At 46.6% G+C, this 24,555-nt stretch overlaps 1 protein-coding gene across 2 annotated transcripts in view; it reads right to left on the reverse strand.

Annotated features, from left to right (window-relative positions):
- Positions 1-17,120: 17,120 nt before the first annotated feature.
- CNGA3 (cyclic nucleotide gated channel subunit alpha 3) overlaps positions 17,121-24,555 on the reverse strand; it is a 40,328-nt gene continuing 32,893 nt past the window's right edge. For both annotated transcript variants that reach the window (XM_065418226.1, XM_065418218.1), the window contains one exon: positions 17,121-18,532. In XM_065418226.1, the coding sequence (XP_065274298.1) occupies positions 17,121-18,532 (1,412 nt within the window). The remainder of the gene's footprint in view (positions 18,533-24,555) is intronic.

Raw genomic sequence — 24,555 nt, forward strand, 5'->3', positions numbered from 1 at the left:
ATTATCAGTCACGGTGGTGTGGAAAGTGGAAAATGCAGTCCGGGTGAGCTGTTTGACAAGGGCCCGGTTGCCATGCAGCTTGGCATGAGCCAGTTCTGACCTCCTCAGCTTGGTGGTGAATCGATTGTACAAGATTTTCTGATCAAGCGTTAGGGAGTTTGCTGCTTGTCTTTTCATGGACTCCAGGATGCCGAGTTTCCTCTTTAATAGGGTCTCTTCTTTGCAGTTGAAAGACAAAGCTAAGTGGGACGTTGCTCCTTTGAACTGAATTTTCTCCCCCATTATGAAAGAGCAGTTTAAAACTGCTACTAGCAAGTGCCTCGGTTTTCCTGCTATCTTTCCTTTCCACACTCGCTCACGTTTAGTTTTCTGTACTCACTGCTGCTGGAGTTAAGTATTAGCATAAAGGCTTTTAAATCTGTCAGTCCTGAAATTCTACACCAGGGACCCTGAGTTTGTTGACATGACTTGGTCCATTATATGTTGTCAAGGAAAGACAGAAGCCTTTTATTCAAAGGGCGGAGACAGGAGGGGTGTGCTGTACCTTTAAATGACAGGTTTAATGCTTTGGGTAGTCCCAGGAACAGGCCTACCTCCAGCTGAGTAAATGTATTTTGCAGCAGGGAGCTGCACAGTGTCTACAAACAGTGCATTGGGAAACAAGCAGAAAGAAGAAGGTGAAAAGTAAATGCACCTTGTTGTCAGCAACCATCTTAATGGAAATCCTAGGGCACTTTATGTAGCAGTTTGTTTTCAAACTATTTAATCCTCACACATACACCCGGTCAGGCAACTAAACTAGTAGTAAGAGACAGGGTGCAGATTGTGAGGATTTTAAATATAGTCAAGAGACATTTTTAAGGGATGGTGTCCCTAGCCTCTGTTTGCCAGAAGCTGGGAATGGGCGACAGGGGATGGATCACTTGATCATTGCCTGTTCTGTTCATTCCCTCTGGGGCACCTGGCACTGGCCACTGTCGGAAGACCGGATACTGGGCTAGATGGACCTTTGATCTGACCCAGTACGGCCTTATTATTCTTATGTTCTATAGGCTCTTTTCCTTTATTTAGCTTGTGGGAGTGCCTAAGGGTGTTAACTGTAATTGAGGCCCCATTGTGCTAGGCACTGTCCAAATACCCCAAACCACATGGGCTCTGCTCTGTAAGAGCTTGCTTTGTATGGGCCCAAGCCTGCAAATAATTTGCACCTATGAGAGTCCCATTGAAGTTAATGAGATGACCATGGTGGTCCCTTCTGGCTCTAAAGTCTTTGAGTCTAAGACAATACTCATCTGTGTCATTATTCACATGCATACACGTTTCCAGACCTGGACCTTAATTTACGCTGGATTAAAAAACACTGAATACTAAAACGTTGAGAGCCTGGCTGTGAGTTTCCACATAACAAATGCATGATTTTGCAGCACACTCTCTCCTTATTCATCAGCCCTACTGTTTGCAGCCAGTGCCAGGGAAACCCCTCTGCATCTGTCTGAGTTAGGTTTTTTTCAGGCTTTTTCATGCAGCCTAATGCCTTGTTTCCACTTATCACTACCTAAAAGGGGCTTAATTGCTTCTTCCACTGGCTTTATAGATTCCAAGGCCAGAAGGAACCACTTTTGTAGCCTGACCTCCTATATAATACAGGCCATAGAACTATGTGGCTAGCACAGCCATTAGCTTTAACAAGGTCTGTGATTGCCAGTAGCTCAGAGACCTGCTTGGTGGCCGCTATTAATGCATTCCAGCATTAAAAGGCTTTGTTTCACTATTCAGTTTCCTATCCACAGCCAATAAACGATCAGTTTAAACACAGTATAAACTACAGTATAAACACAGCTTAGCTGCTCGAACTGACTGGCGTGATCCTAACTACTGTGAGCGAAAACTGGGATTAGGCCTGATGATAAAAGAATGTGTGGCCGGACACTGTATCCACTGGCAAGGCTTTCTACAATCGTCATGCTGCTGAAAAATAACGTCCGTGCACAAACTGCTTCCACCAGCCTCGGGGTGTGCATTAGGGTGCAGCTACATACCTTCTTTGTCTCATTAAAGCTTGGCAGTTTGTGCAGAATGAGCCACTTTATCTTGCCGTCCCACATGGTTGGACAATTTGCACCCTGGAGCCTTCTAGCAGATGCCTGTGTCTTCCCCCTTCTCCAGTCGTCCAATGGCCATTTATTTTGACTTCTTCCCCAGGCGCTTTTCATTAGAAGCTTGGATTGTGAAATCAAGATGCTTGAAGTCATTAACTCAATACCGTATGTCTTCTAGAAGAGATGTTCTCATTCAATCGGAAGTTCTGGGCTTGGTGCAGAAATTACTGGGTGAGGGTCTATGGCATGTGTTATGCAGGAGATCAGACTAGACTAGCCCTTCTGTCTATTAACCCCACCCTTTGCCATGTTCAAGGGAATTTCAGTCTGTTTAGCTGGTTAAAATATTAAAACTGAGGGCTACTGGTAGGAGCAAAGCATCTCATGCCGCAGGAGAGGCAGGAGCCCTGCGATTATTGATTGCTGCACTGGCAGTTACAAGAATCCATGTCTGGATTTGTGAACTGAGTACATTTGCTATAGAAGCAAGAGCAAAGTCATAACTACAGAACCAAACCAGACCATTTTTAGTTACTAGCCACACTTGTCCTTTAGGGCTCACACCTGCTCCCATCCCCTACCCCTACCCCCTTTATTTATTTACTTACCTAAGTCTCTCGCAGTTCTGCTTGTGTAAAGCAGAATGGAAGGGGAAATGTTACGAGCACCCTCAATTATGGAGTCCGCCCGGGGGATTTTTCCCTCCATTCCAGCAATGCAGCACGATATTCCAGGACAGGCTAGCAAGAGAGACCTCAATGGACCCCCTCTCTCTTCTCAGTGAATTAAAACTGCTCACTGTCCTCAAGAAGGCTGGAATAGCTGAAATGTCTGTGGTTTAACTTACCATGGCAGAGCTAGGAGAAGGAGTCAGTTTTCCATTTAGTGAGTGATTCTTATTACTCACAGGCCTGGCCTGCACTTAGCTCAGGCGCTCAGGGACATGAAAAATTCACCTCCCTGAGTGCCACAGTTAAGCCAACCTAACTCCCAATGTAGATGTGGTTAGGTCGATGGAAAAATGCTTCTGTTACCGTAACCACCACTGCCTGGGGAGGTGGATTACCTACGGCAATGGAAAACCCGTCCATCAATGTTGGAAACATCTACGCTAGGACGCTACAGCGGCATCGCTACAGCACATAGCTCTGCCACGGTAGCTGCCGTACTGTAGAGGTAGCCAAAGGCGTACGTAAGTGTTTCTATGAATGCTGAGTTATACAGGCACTGACACCTTTAAAGGGCTACAGCCCTTTTGTCTGTTCCAAGATGGAACCACTAAGAGCATAGCCAGCACAGTTGCATTAGGGATGATTTTGATCCACTCAAGAAAAAAAATACAAATTTCTGTCCCATTACTCAACTGAACGTATTCAGGCGTGGAAGGGTTAGATTTTTCTCAGGAAATATCAGTTTGGGGACATATTAAAGTTTGATTTAAAGATAAATGTGAGGTCGTCAGTTTGTGTTTATAAAGCTTTAACTTTTTGACTCTCAATGTCTCCTGTCATTAACTAACTATTGTCTGACCCCCGCCCCCCTATAGTTACCTACTACGGTGAACATTGAAATTGATAACAATAAAAATGAGCATTATCTGTCGAAATTCTAAAAAAAAAAAAATCAAACTCAATCGCTGCTAAGCCTAATCGCAGTGGGATGAGGCAGACCCCCCGCTGGGCCACTTCCAGAGCATGGCCGCCCATGACAAACTGAATGTGATGGGGCTGATGCAGCCTGTTGTCGCTCTGACCACGAACAATAAAATGATACAATTTTCCAAATGCTGCAACAGCCAGACAAGCTCAGAAAAAGCAGATAGACTTTCTTTTGGTGGGGGGTGGGAGGGAGGAAGGGAGGAAATGTTATATAAAGCAAAGGCATTTCTCCTCCTAGAATAATGAATGGCTGGTATTCACAAAACCTGACTTACAGCAGACCTCCAAGGAAAAGAACTGGGCTGAAGGAATGTTGGGTGTTTTTTCCTTAAGGCTTGCTTTTGCTGCAACAAGTACACAACATATCAGGCAACTAACAAAAACTCACCCTCTTCACAACATGATGGTGTGCCCTAGCCATTGTGAGCAATCCCATAAGTAAGTCCCTACCAAAATCATGGCCGTGAAAAATGTGTCATGGACCATGAAATCAGACCTCTCCTGTAAAACCTAGCCATGGGAGGGGAGGGACAGGGCTGGGGGTGCCCCAGCTGTGGGCTCCTATCATTCCCCTGACGCCAGCGTCTAGTTCCCTCCAGGCTGGGGAGGGTCAGGACTTACTCTTCCCCTGCACAATTGCTCTTGGGGGAGATCGGACCCACCTCCAGGTACCTACCCTGGCTGTAGGAATTGTCAGGGCTGGGCAGTAGCCCCAGAGCTTCCTGCAGCTGCGGGAAGTTTGCATAGGTGAAGGTGGGTCTGATATCCGCCCGTGCTGCTGGGAGCGCCCAAGCCAGGGCTCCTGGCTGTTAGTCCTGGCTGGGCTGGGGAGGGACAGGACCGTGCTCGAGGGAAGATCAGACCCACCTCTGGGTACCTAACCGCAGGCGGTTGCTGGAGGTAGAGTGCTGAAGTGAGGGCAGCAATCCCACAACCCCCCTACAACAGCTTTGCAATCCCTCCATGACCATCTTTTGGGTCAGAACCCTCTGGGTTACAACACTGAAATTTCAGATGTAAACATCTGAATACATGAAATGGACTAAGTTTCAAATCCTGCAGCTGTGAAATTGTCCAGACTGGACCTTGAATTGGGTAGGGCTCTACCCATAAGCGTCCATCTGTCCACACACTGCTCCCTACTCTCTTGTTATTCCCCCTTATTAGGTCTAATTTATTTTGTAAGCCTCTGTAGGGTGCACTCAGGTCTATCTCCGTCGGGTGCCGACAGAAATTGTGATACTGCCAGTGTGACTCATAGCAACGTGAACTAACATTTCTTCCTGACACGCGAGGCCAGCTCGGGAAGCGATTTGGGTAACACCAAAAGGGGGGAAAGAGAATGTTTTGTTGCTATGTAGCAGCACCGAGAGCTGGCAGGGGAGGGGCAGTTCCTCTTCCATACAGTGCTCACCCCACTGTACTCAGTGAGGCGTGGTTCCCAAGCGAGCCTGGCACGGCGCTGCCTGCTGTTACTGAGGGAAACATAAAAACACAGCAACGTGCCTCCCGGGATGGCGCATGCAGCACAGCCACAAAGAGAGCGGGTTTGTAGTTAAGGCTGTAAAGGTTTGGGATGAACAGCAGTATCACCCCGGGGCCTATTTGCTTAATCACAATTGTCTTTCATGTGGCTGGCTTAAAAGCAAGCGCTAGTGCTATGAAATGCCTGCGGTAGAAGCAGAAATCCGACTCCTTGCATCACTGGCCCCTCTGTAATAAAAAAGTATTTGCTTATTTTAATAGCTTGGTCATGTAGAAACACATTGAGGCCTTAACACAGCAGCAGCATAGGCATGAAGATGTAACACAACATTGGAGACAAAATGATTTAGTTGCAAGAGGGAAACTCTTAGTTGTGTGACAGCGCAGACGGGCACCACAACGGCCTCAGAACAAGGCTGTTTTAAAGCAACCGGTTTCCTCCCTAATCTGGGCGTAAACCCGGGACCAAGGGCCTTACCAGCTAAAATGGCCCACAGGCTCTGTACCTTTTGATGAGTGCTGCTGTAAGTGGTGTTTGAGGGGCAGGGATGGGGGTGGGGGTGGGGCTAGGGGGAGCTCACATAGCATGAGATTATCAAAGAAGGGGGGTGGGGAGTTTCAACCTGGGACTAATTCAGTGTTGCGTAGCCATCCCATGCTTCTTTGAGTTACACACACACACACACACACACACACACCCCACACACACCTCCATTTATAGCTCACTACCGTTGTTCTGCAATTGGTAATTTATTGCTTTGGCTCATCAGGCACAAAGAAATTGCTCCATGGTTGCCCCCGCCCAGTGTGCTAGAGCATTAACAGAACTAGCCCAGTCCACAGTCTGCCCTCTGTTTAGGTTGCCAACTTTCTACTTGCACAAAACCAAACATACTTGGCTTGCCCACTGCCCCGCCGCTCCTCTGAGGCCCTGCCCCTGCCCCTTCTCTGAGCCCCCGCCCCCCCGCTCACTCCATCCCCCCTCCCTCTGTCGCTCGCTCTCCCCACCCTCACTCTCTCATTTTCAACGGGCTGGCTCAGGGGGGTTGGGGTGTGGGAGGGGGTGAGGGCTCCGGCTGGGGTGGGGGTGTGGGCTCTGCGGTGGGGCCAGAAATAAGAGTTTCAGGGTGAGGGAGGGGTTTCCAGGCTGGGGCAAGGGGGTTGAGGTGCAGGCGGGGGGGGTGAGGGCTCCGGCTGGGGTTGCGGGCTCTGGTGTGGGGCAGGGGATGAGGGATTTGGGAGGCAGGCGAGGGCTTTGGGCTGGGGCTCAGGTGTTCAGAGTGTGGGAAGGGGCTCCGGGGTGTGTGTGAGGGCTCCGACTGGGGGGGTGCAGACTCTGGAGTAGGGCTGGAGATGAGGGGTTTGGGTGTAGGAGGGTGCTTCGGGCTGGGACCTAGGGGTTCGGAGGGCGGGAGGGAGAATCAGGGCTGGGTCAGGGGGTTGGGGCGTGGAGGGGTTCAGGGGTGCAGGCTCTGGGTGGTGCTTACCTCAAGCAGCTCCTGGAAGCAGCAGCATGCCCCCCCCCCAGCTCTATGCGGAGGCGCAGCCAGGTGGCTCTGCACACTGTCCCGTCCGCAGGCACCACCCCCCAAAGCTCTCATTGGCCGTGGTTCCCAGCCAATGGATGCTGCGGAGCCAGCACTTGGGGCAGGGGCAGTGTGCGGAGCCGGCGGGAGGACATGCCACTGCTTCCGGGACCCACACGGAGCCACGGAAGGCAGGGAGCCTGCCTTAGCCCCACTACACTGCTGACTGGACTTTTAATCTCCTGGTCAGCGGTGCTGACCGGAGCCGCCAGGGTCCCGTTTTGACTGGGCATTCCGGACTAAAACCAGATGCCTGGCAACCCTACCTCTGTTATACCAGTTCGAGCCAGGACTCCTGTTAGGGTGGCTGCCTAGAGTTCCTAATTTTTAGGAGTGGCGCCTACATATGTGCTGATTTCCTGGCCCCCCTCCAAAAGACAGCTTCAGGTGGAGAGTCTCTACCCTCTGCAGCTAGGAGTTGTTGGAAGGCATGTCCTGGTCATAGCCCTTGTCCAACATGCCACGAGCAATCTGCCCGTAGGTACTGATGTTCCTACAGCTGGTGCGGAGCTGGGACTGCCCAGCCTCCTCTCCCCACTGTGCCAGCAGATCCAGCAACTCTGGTGTGCTCCAAGCGGGAACGCGTTTGCTATGTGGGGCTGCCATGGTCAGCTGGGAAGAGGCGATGTGAGCTGTCCACGCCGAGCAAACAGAAAGTGGAATTTCAAAAATTCCCAGGCCTTTAAAGTGACATAACCAAGTACAATGTCTACACTGATACTTTGGTGATATAACTTTGCTGCAAAAAGCTCTACACCTCTTGTCTTTTAGTTTTATTTTGTCAGTGGTAGAAGGACCATTGCAGTGTGTACAGCTCCACTGTTTTGGCAAGAAAAGCTGCCTTTTGTCAACAAAACTCTGTAGTGTAGACACGACCATAGAGAACAGCCTGCTTTCTCTTGCTCTGGTTTTAGTTGCAATGTGGTAGAATTCTGGTGTCTAAGAAATAAAGTAGGTAACATTTGAACCTTCCAGAAAGAATATTTTATGTTTTTAATCTACCGTCTCTGTGCATATGCCATGAATGCAGCACACACTCTGCTAGAAGCCACTCTACCAGTATAGATCTGGTCCAGTCACACCTACTGTCCCATTAGTCAGGACAGCTTGGCAGCAGGGGGATAGGAAAGGGAATGAGTGCTTGGAAGGGCCTGGTGGTCATTTTTTACCATTAATAAAGGGTCACACGCTCTGTTGCTTTTGTAGGTCAATCTCATTGCACACACTGGGGGTCCTTGAATCTCTCTAGTGTTAGCCGACATTGTTGTTGTTTTGTTCTATAGACGATTGCAGGCAGAGCTGGTTGAATTTGATGGGTCTGCTAACCAGGTACTGGGGCAGGGGTGGGGGCTTCTGATTTTCCACCAACATCAATAGGGTTCTGCCCACTGATGTCTAGAACATTTCTTGGAATATTGGAATTGATCAGGGTGACGCTGTATGATGGAAATATGACCATTTATAGCATTAATATTTCCACTGTTAGACAATTGTAACAAAACGTGTACAAAGTATATCAGGTAAGGTGTCAATGGAAAAATTATGATTTGCTAAAGATGATTATCCATGTATCACCACTGTACCTGAAGTTATGACTAGTGGCTATATATCTGTATCCCAAATGCATTTGTTCCTGGGAGTAACATGCACCAGGTAAAATCCACATTGAAGTCAGACAGCTTTGTGTTGATGGCCCCCCCACAAAGACCTATCTCTCACGGTGGGCCATAGAAGAAACGTCCCGCCCAGCATGTCTTCCTGTGGACACTTTAGCCTCCAAGTGGCTAGTGGCTGCCACTGTTAGCCAGCAAGCAATGTAAGGGCATGTGGCCTGCTAATATGACACGCTCATGTGACCCTGGATTCCATCTTGTGCCTGTACTTTTCCATGAACTGTGCTGTGGGTTTGTTTGGGACAGTAAAATTCCATCCACATGGCACAGGATATAAAGGATCCTTGTATCATTTCTATGGTGCTTCTTTCCTGCTCTGATTCTCTGGACTATGGACTTACAACTCTAAGGGCTGGTCTACACTAGGGGGGGGATCGATCTAAGATACACAACTTCAGCTACGCGAATAGCGTAGCTGAAGTCGAAGTATCTTGGATCGAATTACCTGGGGTCCAGACGGTGCGGGATCGACGGCCGCGGCTCCCCCGTCGACTGCGCTACCGCCGCTCGCTCTGGTGGAGTTCCGGAGTCGACGGTGAGCGCGTTCGGGGATCGATATATCGCGTCTTAACGAGACGCGATATATCGATCCCGGATAAATCGATTGCTACCCGCCGATACGGCGGGTAGTGAAGACGTACCCTAAGGAGCATTCTGAGGACCTTCCAATCTTTTGGCAGTTCCCAGACACTTTACAAGCCAGCAGACTGTAACATCACTGCTATGAGCACTTTGCAATGATTGTATGTATATGCAAAAAGAACAGGATTACTTGTGGCACCTTAGAGACTAACAAATGTATTTGAGCATAAGCTTTCGTGGGCTACAGCCCACTTCATCACATGCTGTAGCCCACGAAAGCTTATGCTCAAATACATTTGTTAGAAGAAGAGAGTTAAAAATGGTTAATATATCAAATACATACAGGTTTCAGAGTAGCAGCCGTGTTAGTCTGTATCCGCAAAAAGAACATGAGTACTTGTGGCACCTTAGAGACTTTTTTCTTATAAATAAACCTTTAGCTTTAGTTACTAAAGGATTGGCAGCAGTGTGACTATTGGGTAAGATCTGAGTTGACCTGGCTCAGTGGCTGATCTCTTGAGATCAGAAGAACCCTTTGTTTGATGACACTGGTTTTCAGTAACCACTCATCATAAAGTCTAGTGCCTGGGGTGAAATAAGGGCTGGGATGCATAAGGAGACTGCATTTTTGACTTCTTGATAACCGGTGAGGTGAGACAGAAGTTTACGTTTGTTACTGGCTTGGTATAGTCTAATGATAGAATAACCACCAGTCTGGGGGTGAGTCTGCCCTATTTCTCAGCAGTTTGTCCTCAGTCTGGCATCCTCTGCTGTGACCCACTGAGACATGATGACAATCAGATGCAGCTTTCAAAAGTTATCACCTTTCATCCAAACAGGGAAATGCCATGAAGTTGTATATAGAGCCTCACTTCACTTGGCCAATTAAAGTGACTAATTTATCATTAAATGCTGGGATGTTGGAAATTAAACAACAGTAACAACAATAATACTTTGTACCCATAGGGGGGGTTTTTCTGTTCAAAAGTGCTTTACAGACGTTATCTGAGCTTCACACCATTGGTCAGTAGTTAATAACTAGAGCTCATCATGAATTTTTTGTCGGAATGACTTTCCAATGAAAAACACCCTTTTTGTGAACATTTTCAATGGGAAAATTTCAGTTTTGAAAAATAAAAAGGATTTTTCCATCCAGAAAAAAGCAAAGTGGCAGCTCCCCTGTTACCCATCTGGAAGGCTCTTGTCACTTTCATGTTCTCCCTGCAAGGACAGCGCTCTGGGGTGTCTTACCACACAGAGAAGGGTTGAAGAGGACCAGCTATATTGGCTATGCAGGCACGTTTGGGGTGCAGGGGGCAGGGCAGGTATTGCCTATGCTGCAAAAAAGTGTCTAGTTAAGGGAAGACAGCCATGTGCCACCACACTACAGTAGGGGCAAAACACTGCTAACTGCCCTGCTTCCTGACTATTAACCACTCGGTGTTTGCACACAAACCATATTTACAGGCAGGCATGCCACCAACTGGCTAATTTGACTAAAATTGGTAGTGCTGGCAGGGCCTAATGCTAGTAAAACATCAGGTGAAACTACAGCCAGGGTTGAGCTACAGTCTTTGTCTTATTAGCCATGAAAATGCCCTTAGGGCTGAATCCTATTACATACTAAATCAGGAGCATTTTGGGGTCCTGCTCCTGTTACTGGACTTACACAGGCTCACTAGTCTGCTCACATGCATCCAACTGCAGGACCGGGCCTTGGTGGTTACAACTTTTTTTTTAAAAAGGCATGCAAACTAAAATTAGCACTGCACCAGTTTCATTGTGTTTTCCTATCGCTTTAAAGCCTTTCTAAAAGTGAAAGTTTGCTGGGTCTTATCCCATAATACAGACTTCATATATTTTTTTAATTTAAAATGGCAACCGTATTAACAATAGGAAATATGCTGAGAGGCATGAACATTACTCAGAATATTTTCACACACATCCTGTATCCATACTACGGAGGAACACAGAGCTAGCTATGGATTTGCAATGAAAGACCACAAAGGATGCAATAGCCATCACACCAAAAATTATGCATTTAAAAGTGCATGACATCAGTAGAGTATCAAACAGTTCTTGTGGTTCCAAACAAGTAATAGACTATATCGGGGAGAGGAAGGGGGGAAGCAATAGCCAATTACCTGACAGATAAAGCTGTTCCGGTCTATCAGGTAAATAATAGGCATTCTTTTGAAAACAGTATACATTAATTATATAAATAATAAATACATACACTTTCCAAAACTGGACAAATCCATATTTACTCACTAGGCCAGAACAGAGGAAGGGTTTGGGTAAATAATTGAATATTTTCAAACTTCTGTGACTGACTTAAAACATACACAGACACTAAGGCCCAGATTCTCAAAGGCATTTAGGCACCTAATGCCCACTGATTTCAATGGACCTCAGTGATGCAAATGGGTGTTAGGCACCTTAATACCGTTGAGGATCTGGGCCTAAATACAAACGGCCTAGCGCATGAGCTGTTTAAACAAACGCCAAAAGCAGGGAAATCCAGCATTCAGACTGTCACCCTTCAGCCACACTCTTCTTCATCTTTCTCTTTTTGGAACAGAACAGCAGCTATTAGGGACATAGCGTTTGCCTTCATTTTGAATTGCTCAGCTTTTTTGTTGTTTGTGTCACAAGTTTGATAGCATCTGAAAACAGTATCTATATATTGATAAATGAATACCATGTGAACATCAAACTCAATGCCGTCCTACTCTCTCCCCACCCCCCACCCCCGCCCACCCCCACTTGACTGTACAGGTTTCTTTATGGAGGATAGCTGTAGTCTGAAACCCACTGAACCCTATAACACATACTAGTGCGATAACAGTTACATTACTATGAGCCACACCTTGTTTATTTCAAGGAACACACCTGTGGGAAAAGACTGGTTGACTCTAGGAAGTTTCACAGGCCCTTGTTTTTTCCTGCCTTGCACTTAGTGTAGTCATTTACACGTGGACAAAGTGGGCGTAAAGCACTGTCAACTCTGAGCTGTAGCCTGTTACATCCACTTTGTCCACGTGTAAATGACTACACAATGTAGTTGTTTATGCAGTGTGCCAGGCGCTGAAGAATCTGACTGTCTCTGTCTAGTTTGGTCTGGGCAAGCTCCACCCCAGTTCAGGGTCAGCTACAGCAATTGTACTGTTGGCACAGCTCTGCTGGGAACGTTGACACCCCACATGGGCACTGAGAAGCTTAGATCACTCATCCTCAAGGGTGATGAAGTTGCTTCTAATTTGCAAAAGGATGTAGAGTTATAAAATGTGTTTCCAGAAATAAAGCAAGCCTCTTACAGCAGTAGAACCTCAAAGTTATGTTTGGCCAGCTTCATTAAGGTGACACTGAACGAGTTCACGAGAGGCAATGTGTGTGATGTTTCTCCTAGAGCCCCATAAAATTCATGGGGCGAAAGAAAGGAAAGAGTAACAGCTTCTTAATATGATTTCAGAGGCCACATTTGTTCCACATTTGATTTTATCACCACGATGTATTAAAGAGTCAAACTTTTATGGGCCACAGCTGTGCATGTCAGAGAGAGAAAGCATTAATGGAACAGTAACAACACAGAGATAGACAAGATTGAAGCTGAAAGCACTTTCATGCCACAGCTATTAAAATAAGTAGAGAATAATACAGGCTAAATGTAATGTCTCAACTGAAGAGCTGAGGAAGAGGAAGCCCTGAACTATTACGAGCATCAGATAGTGAATTTATGTTTCTGTTGGTGCAGTGGCAATGCTCAAGGTGCCCTGCTTATCTGTCAGGGAATCTGTTTTGCCTGGCAGAAGGGAAACTTTCCACTTCTCTGAATGATGATCATTACATGTTTCCTAGGGCAAGTCTACACTACAGCACTACATCGGTGCTGTAATTACTCCACCTCGGCGAGAAGCGTAAGCTACATTGGCGGGAGAGCATCTCACACCCCGAGCGAGGTAAGTTAGATTGACTTAAGCGGTAGTGTAGACCTGCCTAGTCTCCCCTGAAACAACTTATGGAGAATGACAACACAGATAGGCATCTCACTGAGCACAGAATCTATCGTCAGCTGCTTTTATTTGAAATTCAATAGATCTGAGACATAATGGCAAAACCATAATGGGTTGTCTAATCAATGGGATTTAGAGCTGAGAGGAAGCTGGGGAGTAAATAAACTGCATGTTAATAAAATTGTCAATAGCACTAAAGATGAAATCCTGTGCTCGATAAAGAACTTTTGCCATTAACTTCAATGGGGAAAAGTTTTCACACTATATTTGGAGGGGCTGCAAATGCCAGTGAGAACAGAGAAATAGTACAGGAAAACGAGAGCTATTCAGGTCATGAGCAGAAAATACAAAAATGAGCCTAAAGGGAGAAAAGCAAACTAATGCATTTGGGGGGAATAATCCAAAACACACCCAATGGGAGAGACAGAAATCTGAGAAGTAGGAATGCTAAAAGAAGCGCCAGAGGAGGAACACAGTGTAGGGTGGTAGCCAGGAGTTTGCAGTGTGATCTGTAGGGCCCTACTAAATTCATGGCTCATTTTGGTCAATTTCACGGTCACAAGATTTTTAAAATAGTCAATTTAACAGTTTCAGATATTTACATCTGAAAGTTCAGTGTTGTAACCATGGGGGTCCCGACCCAAAAGAGGGTCACGGGATTGCTACCTTTATCTCTGCGCTCCAGAGCTGGGCAGCTGGAGAGCGGTGGCTGCTAGCTGGGCACCCAGCTCTACAGCCAGTGCTGGTGCCAGCAGCAGAACAAAAGTGAGGGTCACAGGGTCTGGGGGGGTCATCACTTGGGGGGGGGAAGGGGCAGCCTTAAAGCTGGGCAACCGCCCAGTGCCGCATGGTTGGGGGGGGGGCACCATGGTCCTCCCACCCCAGCCAGCCCAAGGCCCCTTTAGCCCCCAGTGCTGGGCCCTGAGCTGGGGAGGGGCAGGACAGGACAGGGCAGGGCAGGGCAGTGGGTGCCCCAGCTGGGGGCTCCTACCGTACATCGGGCTCCAGCTGCTAGTTCCAACAGGGCTGGGACTTCCTCTTCCTCTGCAGGGACTGCTCCTAGAGCCGGGTTAGACCCACCTCCCCTGGCAGAGCTGGATTAAGGTTTCTTGGGGACCTGGACTAGAGCAAGTCAGGGCCCCACCCCACCCCTTCTGCCTGTGACCCCACCCCCGTTCCGCCCCTTCCACCTGCGGTCCCACCCACAGCCCCACTCCTCTGTGCCCATTCCCTGGGGTGCCCATTCCACCCAGGATCCCCCCCCATTCTGCCCTCCCCACAGCAGCCCTGCAACCTGTTTGCTCCTTTCTGCTCCCTGCCCCACTGTGGCTCCAAGACTGGAGAAGCTCTGTCCACACCATGGCCCGGGGCTGCAGCAAGGAGTGAGAGCTCCTCCAGTCCCAGGGCTGCAGAGGGGTTTCTGGTGCTAGGGCTTTCCCCGCCACCCCCGTGCTTCTGTGGGGGACCAGGGTGGGGGTGCTGGGGCTCCTCCCACCCCACCCACCTGGCGCTTCTGCTGGAAAGTGGGGTCAGGCGCGGGGGCTTCACCTGCCACCCCACGGCTTCTGCCAGGGATGGGGTCGGGGGCCACTGGGCTCAGTTCCCTCTACGCTGTGTGTCTGGGATTAAGCACTGTGCAGGCGCTTAGGGCTGCAGTGGGGAGAGATGGCCCCGACCCAGCCCCAGCCCAGCCCCGGACCTGCTGCGGCGGGGAAAGGCACTGCCCCCCTTTCACCCCCCAACCCAGGTGTTGCTGCAGGGAGAGAGAGCTGGGGGGGGGGAGTCCTCTGTCTCCACCATAGCCCAGGGAGCCCCACTGCACCCCCAAACCCCTCATCTCCAGCTCCACCCCTGAGCCTGCACCCCCAGTCAGAGCCCTCACCCCCCTGCACCCCAACCCTCCACCCCAGCCGAGCCCCCTCCCACACTCCGAATCCTTTGGCCCCACCCCCACCACATGAATTTTGTTATGTGCATCGATAAGGAGGTGATGTGTCACACATCACCTCCATATTGGTGCTCAAAACAAAATTCATTCTGCACATGGGTGGGAAAAATTAGAGGGAACACAGTCATTGTGGGGGCTTCCACCATCCTGCAGCTTCTGCTGGGGATGAGATTGGGGACCGCTGGGGTGGAGGAGGCTTACCCCGTCCTACAGTTTCTGACGGGATCGAGGGCCGCTGTGGGGGCCTTCCATCGCCCTGCCCGCCCCTGGCGCTGCTGCCACAGAGTGGGGTTGGTGCATGAGGGCTTCCCCTGCTCGGCATCCAGGGCTCCGGGCTTCCAAAGCCTGGCCTCAGATTTTTTCTGGGGCCCACCAGTTGTCCGGGGCCTGTCCCCAGCTGCAGGAAGCTCCATGGCTGCACTGCCTTCAGAGCTGGGCTTCTATCCAGGAGCCACAGAGCTTCCTGCAGCCAGCGAATGTTCCTGGAGGTGGGTCTGATCTGGCCCCAAGAGCAGCCCCTGCAGGGGAAGAGGAAGTCCCATCCCTCCCCAGCCCCACTGGCATTAGCAGCTGGAGGTCAGCGCATGGTAGGAGCTCCCTATCACTACAATAGCCAGATTTCATGGTAGGGCCCTAGTGATGTGGCAGTAAAAATACTCAATATAATTTTGCCTGCCAGTGTGATTGCACCTGGGATGCTGCATTCAATTCAGGGCAGAAATTTACCAGAAAGATAAGTGACAACCTGCAGCAAGTTCAGAGAAGAGCAACCAGAATGGTTAGGGGCCTGAAGGGGCTGTCTTGAGGAAAATTAAGAGTAAATTTTGTCTAGCTTAGCTCAGTAATGCTGACGTGGTGCCATGGTAACAGATATCTGAAAGCCATAAATTCCAAGAAGGGAGAGGAATTCTTTAGGCTGACATGAGGGGGTTATAACAGGGTAATAAAATAAAATGAAGAGAAGGAAACCTTAGGCTTAACATCAGGAAAGGCCTTCTAACAGGAGCCAGGATCTTCCTCCCCTGCAGAATTACTTGCAGATGGAGATCTGGGTGGAGGATCAGAGCAGAAAAATCTGCTCCCCCCTCACACAATTTCCCTCAAATGATTCAATAGGGGTTGCCCCCATGCATTATATCAGCAGTTCTGCCCCAAAAGCCAGATGAAATCCTAGGGGATGGAGAACAGGCCCTCTATATAAAAGCAGAAGGCTTTGGGGATGTGTACTGTCTCTTCTCAGCTTTAATGGAGCCACGTTGCCAGGACTGACAATCCCTTAGGGGTTTCCTTCATGCAAGGATTATCCCAGCATGGAAAGGGCTAGGAAAGAGTTAATGCAGTCCAGTTAATATAACAGTTGCAGAGTGGAGAAACCATAGTAGAACTGCACTGAGAGCAAATTAAGCGCCATTGGTTGCTCTATAAGGACTTTCCAATGACCACAGCATAGCACAGTAGAAAGGTATCATTTCGAGATCTGTGGCATTCAAGTACCTGGGTATTTCATATCATGTAACAGATTATATAGCCAAGACAGGCCTTTCCTATAGGTTCCTTAACATTGCTGTGAAAGAATATAGATTTTGGGTAGTCTGGATTTACTACATGTATTTAGTAGGTTACTAGGCTACCAAGGTAGAGGGTGTGAACATAGCATAGTTAATTATTAATACAGATCTGTCTCCTCTTTCTGGAAGAGTCCATTACGTTACACATGATTCCTTCAACAAGAGCATGGAAAGAGATAAACAACAATTAAATGTGTCAAGATCTATACATACCACATTAAAGATAATCTGAGCATGACTCATAAGAAACATGTCATCAGTACAAAAAAAGACCCAAATGACAATCCAAAATCTCCTCCTAAAAACAAGATAAAAATAACAATTTCCTATTTACAAGAAAATATTGCTTTAGTTAAAAACTCTAAAAACCATTCTCTTGGAGTCCATATAAAAATAATCGTGTGTGTGTGTGTGTGTTTTCACATATATAATATGTTTATATATATATATATTTATGGCTTTACATGCTGAAATATTCTAGATTGAATGAGGAAATATAAATGAACTATTAATTCTTTTTCTCCACTTCCTCAGTTTTTACAGACTCTTCCCCTCCATCAGATAAGAAGCCACTTCCATATTTCTTCATTTTGTTTTCCACTTTGGTGAGTCTCTGCTTTACTTTGAGTTGGGTTGAGTTGTATTCTGCCATGAGCCTAGCAAACCTAGTCTGTAGATTGTCCAGAGTGCTTTCAAGTCTTTCCACTTTTTCTTCCAAGTCTTTAGGGTCAGCTCCTGCTTTTGCCGCCTCTTCATCTATTAAATTGTCTTTCATCAGAATTTGCCGCCCTTTCTCTTCCAATGCCTTTTTGGCATCAGGATATTCAGTGAGGGCTTCCATCAAATCATCTTTGGATAAACAGAATAGATCGGAATAACCAATGCTCCTGATGTTGGCTGTCCGTCTGTTACCAGATTTGCTACCTTTGATGTTTAAGATGCTGATTTCTCCAAAGTAGCTGCCATCGCTTAGGACAACAAACTGTGTTATGCCATCATCTGCCACCACAGCCAACTTCCCCTCCTTAATGATGTACATTTCTCTCCCAATATCCCCCTTTTTGCAGATGTAATCTCCAGGACTAAAGACTGTAGGTCTCAGCTTCAGCACCAGCTCAATAAGAAGCCCAGCTTCACAATCCTGGAAAATACGCACTTTCTTTAGCGTGTCCAGATGGACATTGATAGCAATTTCAGCCTTAAGTTTGTCAGGCAGGTTTTTAAGAACTTCCTGCTCATCTACTGTTTTCTTGTTGGTCCAGAGGTAATCAAACCACTTAATGACCCTGGCCTCCAAATCCTTTGTCACCTTTCGGAAATGCATATACTGTTTTATGGAATCAATTTTGGCCTGGAAATCTGCCCTGGAGGCATTCATGTTGGAAATCATAGAGCCTACGTTACCGACAATGGTAGCGAAGATCAGCACACCCACCAAGAAGTCAATGACCACAAAGAGATACTCTTCATCTTTCACCGGAGGCGGAGTTTCTCCAATTGTTGTCAGTGTCAGTGTTGACCAATACAAACAGTAAATATACTTTCTGGACAGACGTCCATATTCTGGATGGGACACATTGGGATAGACCCAGGAGTCAGTTCCAAACCCAATAAGCTTTGAAATTGCAAAATATATACATGCATTCCAGTGGATGATGATAAGAATGTACAAGACAAGATTTCCAATCCGAAACATATTTGGATAGTTTGTCCTGGTTTCTGTGCGGTCAAAAAACTCAAATAGCCTGGCAAACCTCAGCAAGCGGTTAAACCGTAGTTCAGGGTAGTTCAACCCAAGTTTTAAATATGCCAGGTCTGTTGGTAAAAGAGAGAGCATATCCAATCTGAATTGTACGGTAGTAGTGTAATGTTGTCTTAGTTTCTTTTCATCTTGGACTAGTAAGCCTTGTTCAAGGAAGCCTTAAAAGAATAAAAAAATAACAGTTTTTTGTTAGAATACGTTAGAAGATGGGCCTATAATTAGTCAGAAAGAGGCTGCAGCTTATGCCTGAAGGATTCTTATTTGCTTGCAAATACTGAAGACATTATTGCATTTGAAACTTATCATAATATATATGGACATTAATGTACTTTCCATAGGTTTCTGGTATATTTCATAAAAAGATATTGTATAAGCTTTATATTTAGTAGTAGCAGTAGAATTACAATAGCACATAGAGATCTCAACCAAGACTGGGGGTCCATTGTGATAAACATTCACTATACACTAAGAGACAGCACATGCCCCAACAAGCTTACAGTATAAAGGCCCCAAACTCACAAAGACAATTATTTGGACCACTGAAACATGAAGTCCTAATGAAGTCAGTATAGCTCCATGTGGGTGTTGGTTCTATCTGTGCAGATCTCATTGCAGGATCAGGGTCCAAATAGATAAGCCACGCCATGAATGGGAGCATTATTACACACACACTCCTCCCCCGACGTTAACAGAGATTAAGGGCCGGATTCTGATACTCTTCCTCATGCTGAGTAGCACTTTATTCCATGATTAGTCCCACTGAAGTCTATGGATTAAGATGCTCTTCAGTGTAAGGATAGCAAAATCAGTCTCTAAACGTATGTCTACACTACAGTTAAACATCCACGGCTGGCCTATGCCAGCTGACTCGGACTTGCAGGGCTCATGCTAAGGTGCTGTTTGATTGCAGTGTAAACATTAGGGCTTGGGCTGGAGCCCAAGTTCTGGGACCCTCACCCCTCGCAGGACCCTATAGCCCATGATCCAGCCTGACCTTGAACATCTACACTGCAATTAAACAGCCCCACGAGGACAAGCCCCATGAGCCTGAGTCAGCTGGCATAGGCCAGCTGCGGGTTTTTAATAGCAGTGTGGACATACCCTAAGTGACCTGCTCCAGGTCACACAGCAAGTCTGTGGCAGAACTGGGAACTGCTCTCTAGAAAGTTGCAATCTAGTGCTAGCCTTAACCACAAGACCAATACTCCTCTCCCAATTTAAGTGAATAACTCGGGCTTAGTGATGCAGACAAATATGTGACACAATATGAAAAAATAATCTATATTTTAAATATATTTATAGTATTTAAATATACAATATGAACTAGCTGATCAAATTCTGCTCCTTGGATACACAAAGGCCTCCCTTATTGACTTCAGCGGGAGCTTCCCACTTGTTTTCAATACTAAATGTACAAAGTTACATCAATACTAAGGTATGGCTGCATAGTTAAAAATCACAAAAAGCCAGACAAGCATTATGTTCCACCGGAAGCATTACTTCAGACATGTTGTACATCCAGTTTGTTTTATGGTATACAACATAAACAATAAGATTTAAGCTAAACATGTAAGCAGGAAAAGCAGAAACTAGACAATACTATGTTTGTGTAACATGGCTGAGCTCACATTGCTCTGGTAACCTTAGCTTTTGTATTTTCTGACTTCTTATGTTCTTAACTGTTCTAACTGAATGTGGCCTGAATGTAGTTTCTGCATTTAATTTTCACAGTTTTGTTTGAAGAGAAGAAAGAGAAAGACATTGCCCACGTTTTAATCAACCTCAGTTAGTTTTTGAAGCTCACAATAATTCAGGTGAAGAGGCATAGTACGGGGTTAACCCTGTTATTGTTGGGCAGTTTTCTGCATGGCTGGGTTACAGAGCAGCAGCCTGTCTCCTTTATGTTGTGATGGCTGTATCTTTGCAATAAGAAAGGATAGAAACTTAGGACCTGATCCTGCAAACACATGCTTCACTTTATTCCTGTGACTAATTCCACTGACTTCAGTGGAACTACTCACATGTGTAATTGTCTGTAGGATCAGGGCTTTAATGTTTTCAAATGAAATCTTAGAATAAGCAGCATATAGTAGAATGCAACAAATGTTCAGTGAGACCCTAACATAACAGGATAGATTTTTTTTTAGCTATCTGTGATTTTCTTCTTGTACTGAAGATTAAGCTGGGGTGGTGTTTTTTCTTTTGGGGAGATGACTCTTTTTTGTTTGTGTTTCAGTGAGACATTTACAATCTCTCAAAAAATTATGAGTGAAAAAAAGAGCCAGTCATGGAAACTATTGGGTTGACATTTGGCCCATTAAAGTATTTGTGAGATAGTCTTGATGTTGGTAAAATAATAAGCTTTATGTAACTTTTTAAATGAAATCTTAATTAAAAGCAATTAATTAATGCTCTAACCGGTCAGGGAAGAAGGTTTATTTATTTCCTAGATAGAGCACTGGTCTGGGATTCAGGAGACCTGGGTTTTATTCCTGGCTCTGCCACTGACCTGCTGGGTGACCTCAGGTAGGTCACTTTGTCTTTCATTGCCTCAGTTTCCCATCTGTAAAATGGAGATAAATGATACTGACCTTTGTAAGGTTCTTTGAAATCTACTGATGAAAAGCATTATATAAGAGCTAAGTATTATTATTACTCTCTGAACAACCAGTGCCAACTAGACTATTACAATGAGTCATTGAGCATTTTCTACCAAAAATAAACACTTACTCATAGATTCATAGAGTCTAAGGCCAGAAGGGACCATTGTGATCATTTAATCTGACCCCCTGTCTAACACAGGCCATAAAACTTCCTCACAATAATTCCCACAGCAAATCTTTTAGAAAAATAGCCAACCCTGATTTAAGAATAGTCAGTGATGGAGAATCCACCACGACACTTGGTAAATTTTTCCAATGATTAATTACTCTTACTGTTAAAAATTTACACCTTATTTCCAGTCTGAATTTGACTATCTCCAATATTCAGCCATTGGATTGTGTTATACCTTTCTCTGCTTGATTGAACAGCCCATTATTAAATATTTGGTCTCCAAGTAGATACTTATTGACTATAATCAAGTCGCCCCTTAACCATCTCTTTGTTAAGCTAAATAGACTGAGCTAAAGTATATCACTAGAAGGAGCCTTTCTAATCCTTCAGTCATCCTCATGGCTCTCCTCTGAACCTTCTCAAATTTACCAACATCCTTCTTCAACTGTGAGCACCAGAACTGGACACAGTATTCCAGCAGCAGTCACACCAAAAGAGCCTGAGCTGTCAGCCGAAGATCTGCAGAGGGTGGCTGAAATCCCAGATTCCAAAAGGAAATAAAATCTTCAGAGTCGACTTTTTCTCTCTAGGGAGATACTTCACTATTCAGAATCATTTTGGTCCTGCGAGATGGCCACCAGAATTTCTAATATGCATCTTGATTTTGTGAAAAAAATTAGTTTTTAAAAATAAAAAATATGAATACATGATTTAAGGCGCCCACTAAAGAACATCCCATTACAATTGTTTAACACAGGTTTTTAATATTGTGTCTTTCATTATTTGGTTTTGTCCACACAATTCATTTACAGAATGGTGATATTGACATGGTGTGTAAGAGCCTGCTTTAAAGCTGATGGAAGTCAATGAAAAGAATGAGTTTTGGATGGGGCCCTAATAGAATCGACCCTATCATGGGACTTCTGGGTGTGTAAATGTGATTGAGATGTGGGTTTAAACACAGTTATTATATCCCCCTACCTCCAAATACCCAACCAGTCAATCAGAAGTCAGGCCCAGATCATCAAAGGTATGTAGGTGCCTAACTCCCAAACAATAGGAGATAGGTGCCTAAATACCTTTGGTGATCTGGGCCTCAGTGTTTAGACACAATCAGTGGCCATGCTATACGGTACCTTAAGTTAATTATCTTACTTTATTCATTTTCTTCATGCAAAACCTGTATTTTGCTGCTACTAATAAATATCTGACAAGACTGAACCCTTGTAATATTCCCCTTTATTGGCTTCTTGCTCTTGATTCATCTTTTGATCAGATCGTTGATATATACACATGCTGATTTTTCTTTATACCAAAGATTACAGCAAAAGTTACATTTTAAGAAATGAGAAAATGTAAGTTTTGGGCCAATAACCAACTTTGAAATCAGTGCGGTTGTGTACTGGGAAATGGGAGAACCTGAAAAGCCAACTCTACTCTTACAGTAATAGGATTCCTGAGCAGTACAGCTGCAGTGCTATTTGTCACTTCTGAAAGATCTAGATTGCAACAGTGTTCCAAGGGGAACTACATACAATTGCCGCCCCAAGCAAAAAAAAAAAAAAATTGGGGAAAAAAAAAAGCCGCGATCGGCGGCAGCAGTTCAGCGGCAGGTCCTTCGCTCCTAAAGGGAGTGAGGGACCTGCCGCCCCCGAATTGCCGCACATGCCACCTCTCTCCCTTGGCTGCCCCAAGCACCTGCTTGTTAAGCTGGTGCCTGGAGCTGGCCCTGCCTATGAAACACAGTTGAGTAGTGCTTACTGAAGATGCAAGGAGAATACACATCCAAATGATTCTCTACTAGCCCCTGCAGGGGGAAAATTCCATTGATAGTACAGCAACACCTTTTCTGTATAGCAGCTTTTGGAAGTTTTTTAGAAATGTACAAATGAAGAAATCTTCACAGCAAAGAGGATCACTTGCGAGGATCAGGATCCCTCTTCTACTGCCAGGGGCGGCTCTAGGCACCAGCAAAGCAAGCACGTGCTTGGGGCAGCCCATTTGCAGGGGCGGCAAGGATCCAGCCTGGGAGCTGAGAACCAACAGGGGGCCCTGGGAGCTGTAGTTCCTTGGTTAGCTCCCTGCCTATAGAGCCAGCCCTGGAGCAGGGAAAGAACTACATTTCCCAGCATTCCCTTGGCCACTACCAACAGGAAAGAGGGGGAGGGAGGGAGGAAGCTGAGACCTCATGCTGCAGCCTGCTATGAATGGAGAGCTGCACTGGGAAGGGCAGGGATACCATATTTTAACATTCAAAAAATAGGACACTCCACGGGGAGGGAGGGTAGCCCCACCCTGCCCCCATCCACTCCCTCCGACTGCCCCCCACAGAAACCCCAACCCATCCAACCCCCCTGCTCCCTGTCCCCTGATCACCCCCTCCTGGGACCCCTGCCCCAACTGCCCCCCAGGACCCCATCCCCTATCTAAGCCCCACTGGTCCTTGTCCCCTGATTGCCCCCTCCTGGGACCCCACCCCCATCTACGCCTCCCTTCTCCTTGTCCCCAACTGCCCCCTCCTGAGACCCCCCCCCAACTTCCCCCCTAGGACCCCACCCCCTACCTGTCCCCTGAGAAACCCCTGGGACTCCCATGCCTATCCAACTGCTGCCTGTCCCCTGAGTGCCCCCCCAAACCCCTGACCCATCTACCCCCCCTTCTCCCTGTCCCTTGACTGCCCCCCGGAACCCCCTACCCCTTCTCCAACCCCCCAGCCCCCTTACCGTGCCACTCAGACCAGCATGTCTGGCTTCGCGCAGCGCCAGACACGCTGCTGCATACATGCTGCCGTGCTCTCCTGCAGAGCCACAGGTGTGTGTGTCCCCCCCCCCCCCCCCCCAGCACCTGCCTTCCAGATTTGAACACCTCAAAATTCAGGAGTGCTCAAGCTCAGTTTGGGCAGCTGTTACTTCATTTCTCCCAAATCAAATATACTGATCCACTGTAACTTGCTATAGAAAAAGTAGGATAAAATTGAGCAAGAAATGCTTCCCAGTGGTTATTAGGACTGGAATTGCTATTTTCAACAGCCATTGCTTTTTCTTTGTTTGTTTAAAAGGAAGACAGTGATATTGCATTGGCAAATTCCCCATAGAAAGAAAGAGTGGAACAAAAGAATAATAAAGGCACCTCAACTTTTCCTCATTTATGTAGGACAGTCTTATAATATGCATCCAGATATCCTCCAATCACACAAGTTGAAAATTGTTCCACTTTACTGCAGTTCTGTAACCATATGGGAACCAATCCTGTCTGTGTTCTGTGCACACCTAAAATTCCTGCTGAATGACCTGCCCTGGGAGCGAGTTACCAGTGACCCAGGGCTGCGGCGGAAGGAGGGTGCAGGTGGGGGCAGGGGGAGAGCCCAGGGCTGCGGCGGAAGGAGGGTGCAGGTGGGGGTGGGGGG

The sequence above is a fragment of the Emys orbicularis genome, chromosome 1 (assembly GCF_028017835.1).
Source record: "Emys orbicularis isolate rEmyOrb1 chromosome 1, rEmyOrb1.hap1, whole genome shotgun sequence".
In the NCBI taxonomy this organism is placed as follows: domain Eukaryota; kingdom Metazoa; phylum Chordata; order Testudines; family Emydidae; genus Emys; species Emys orbicularis.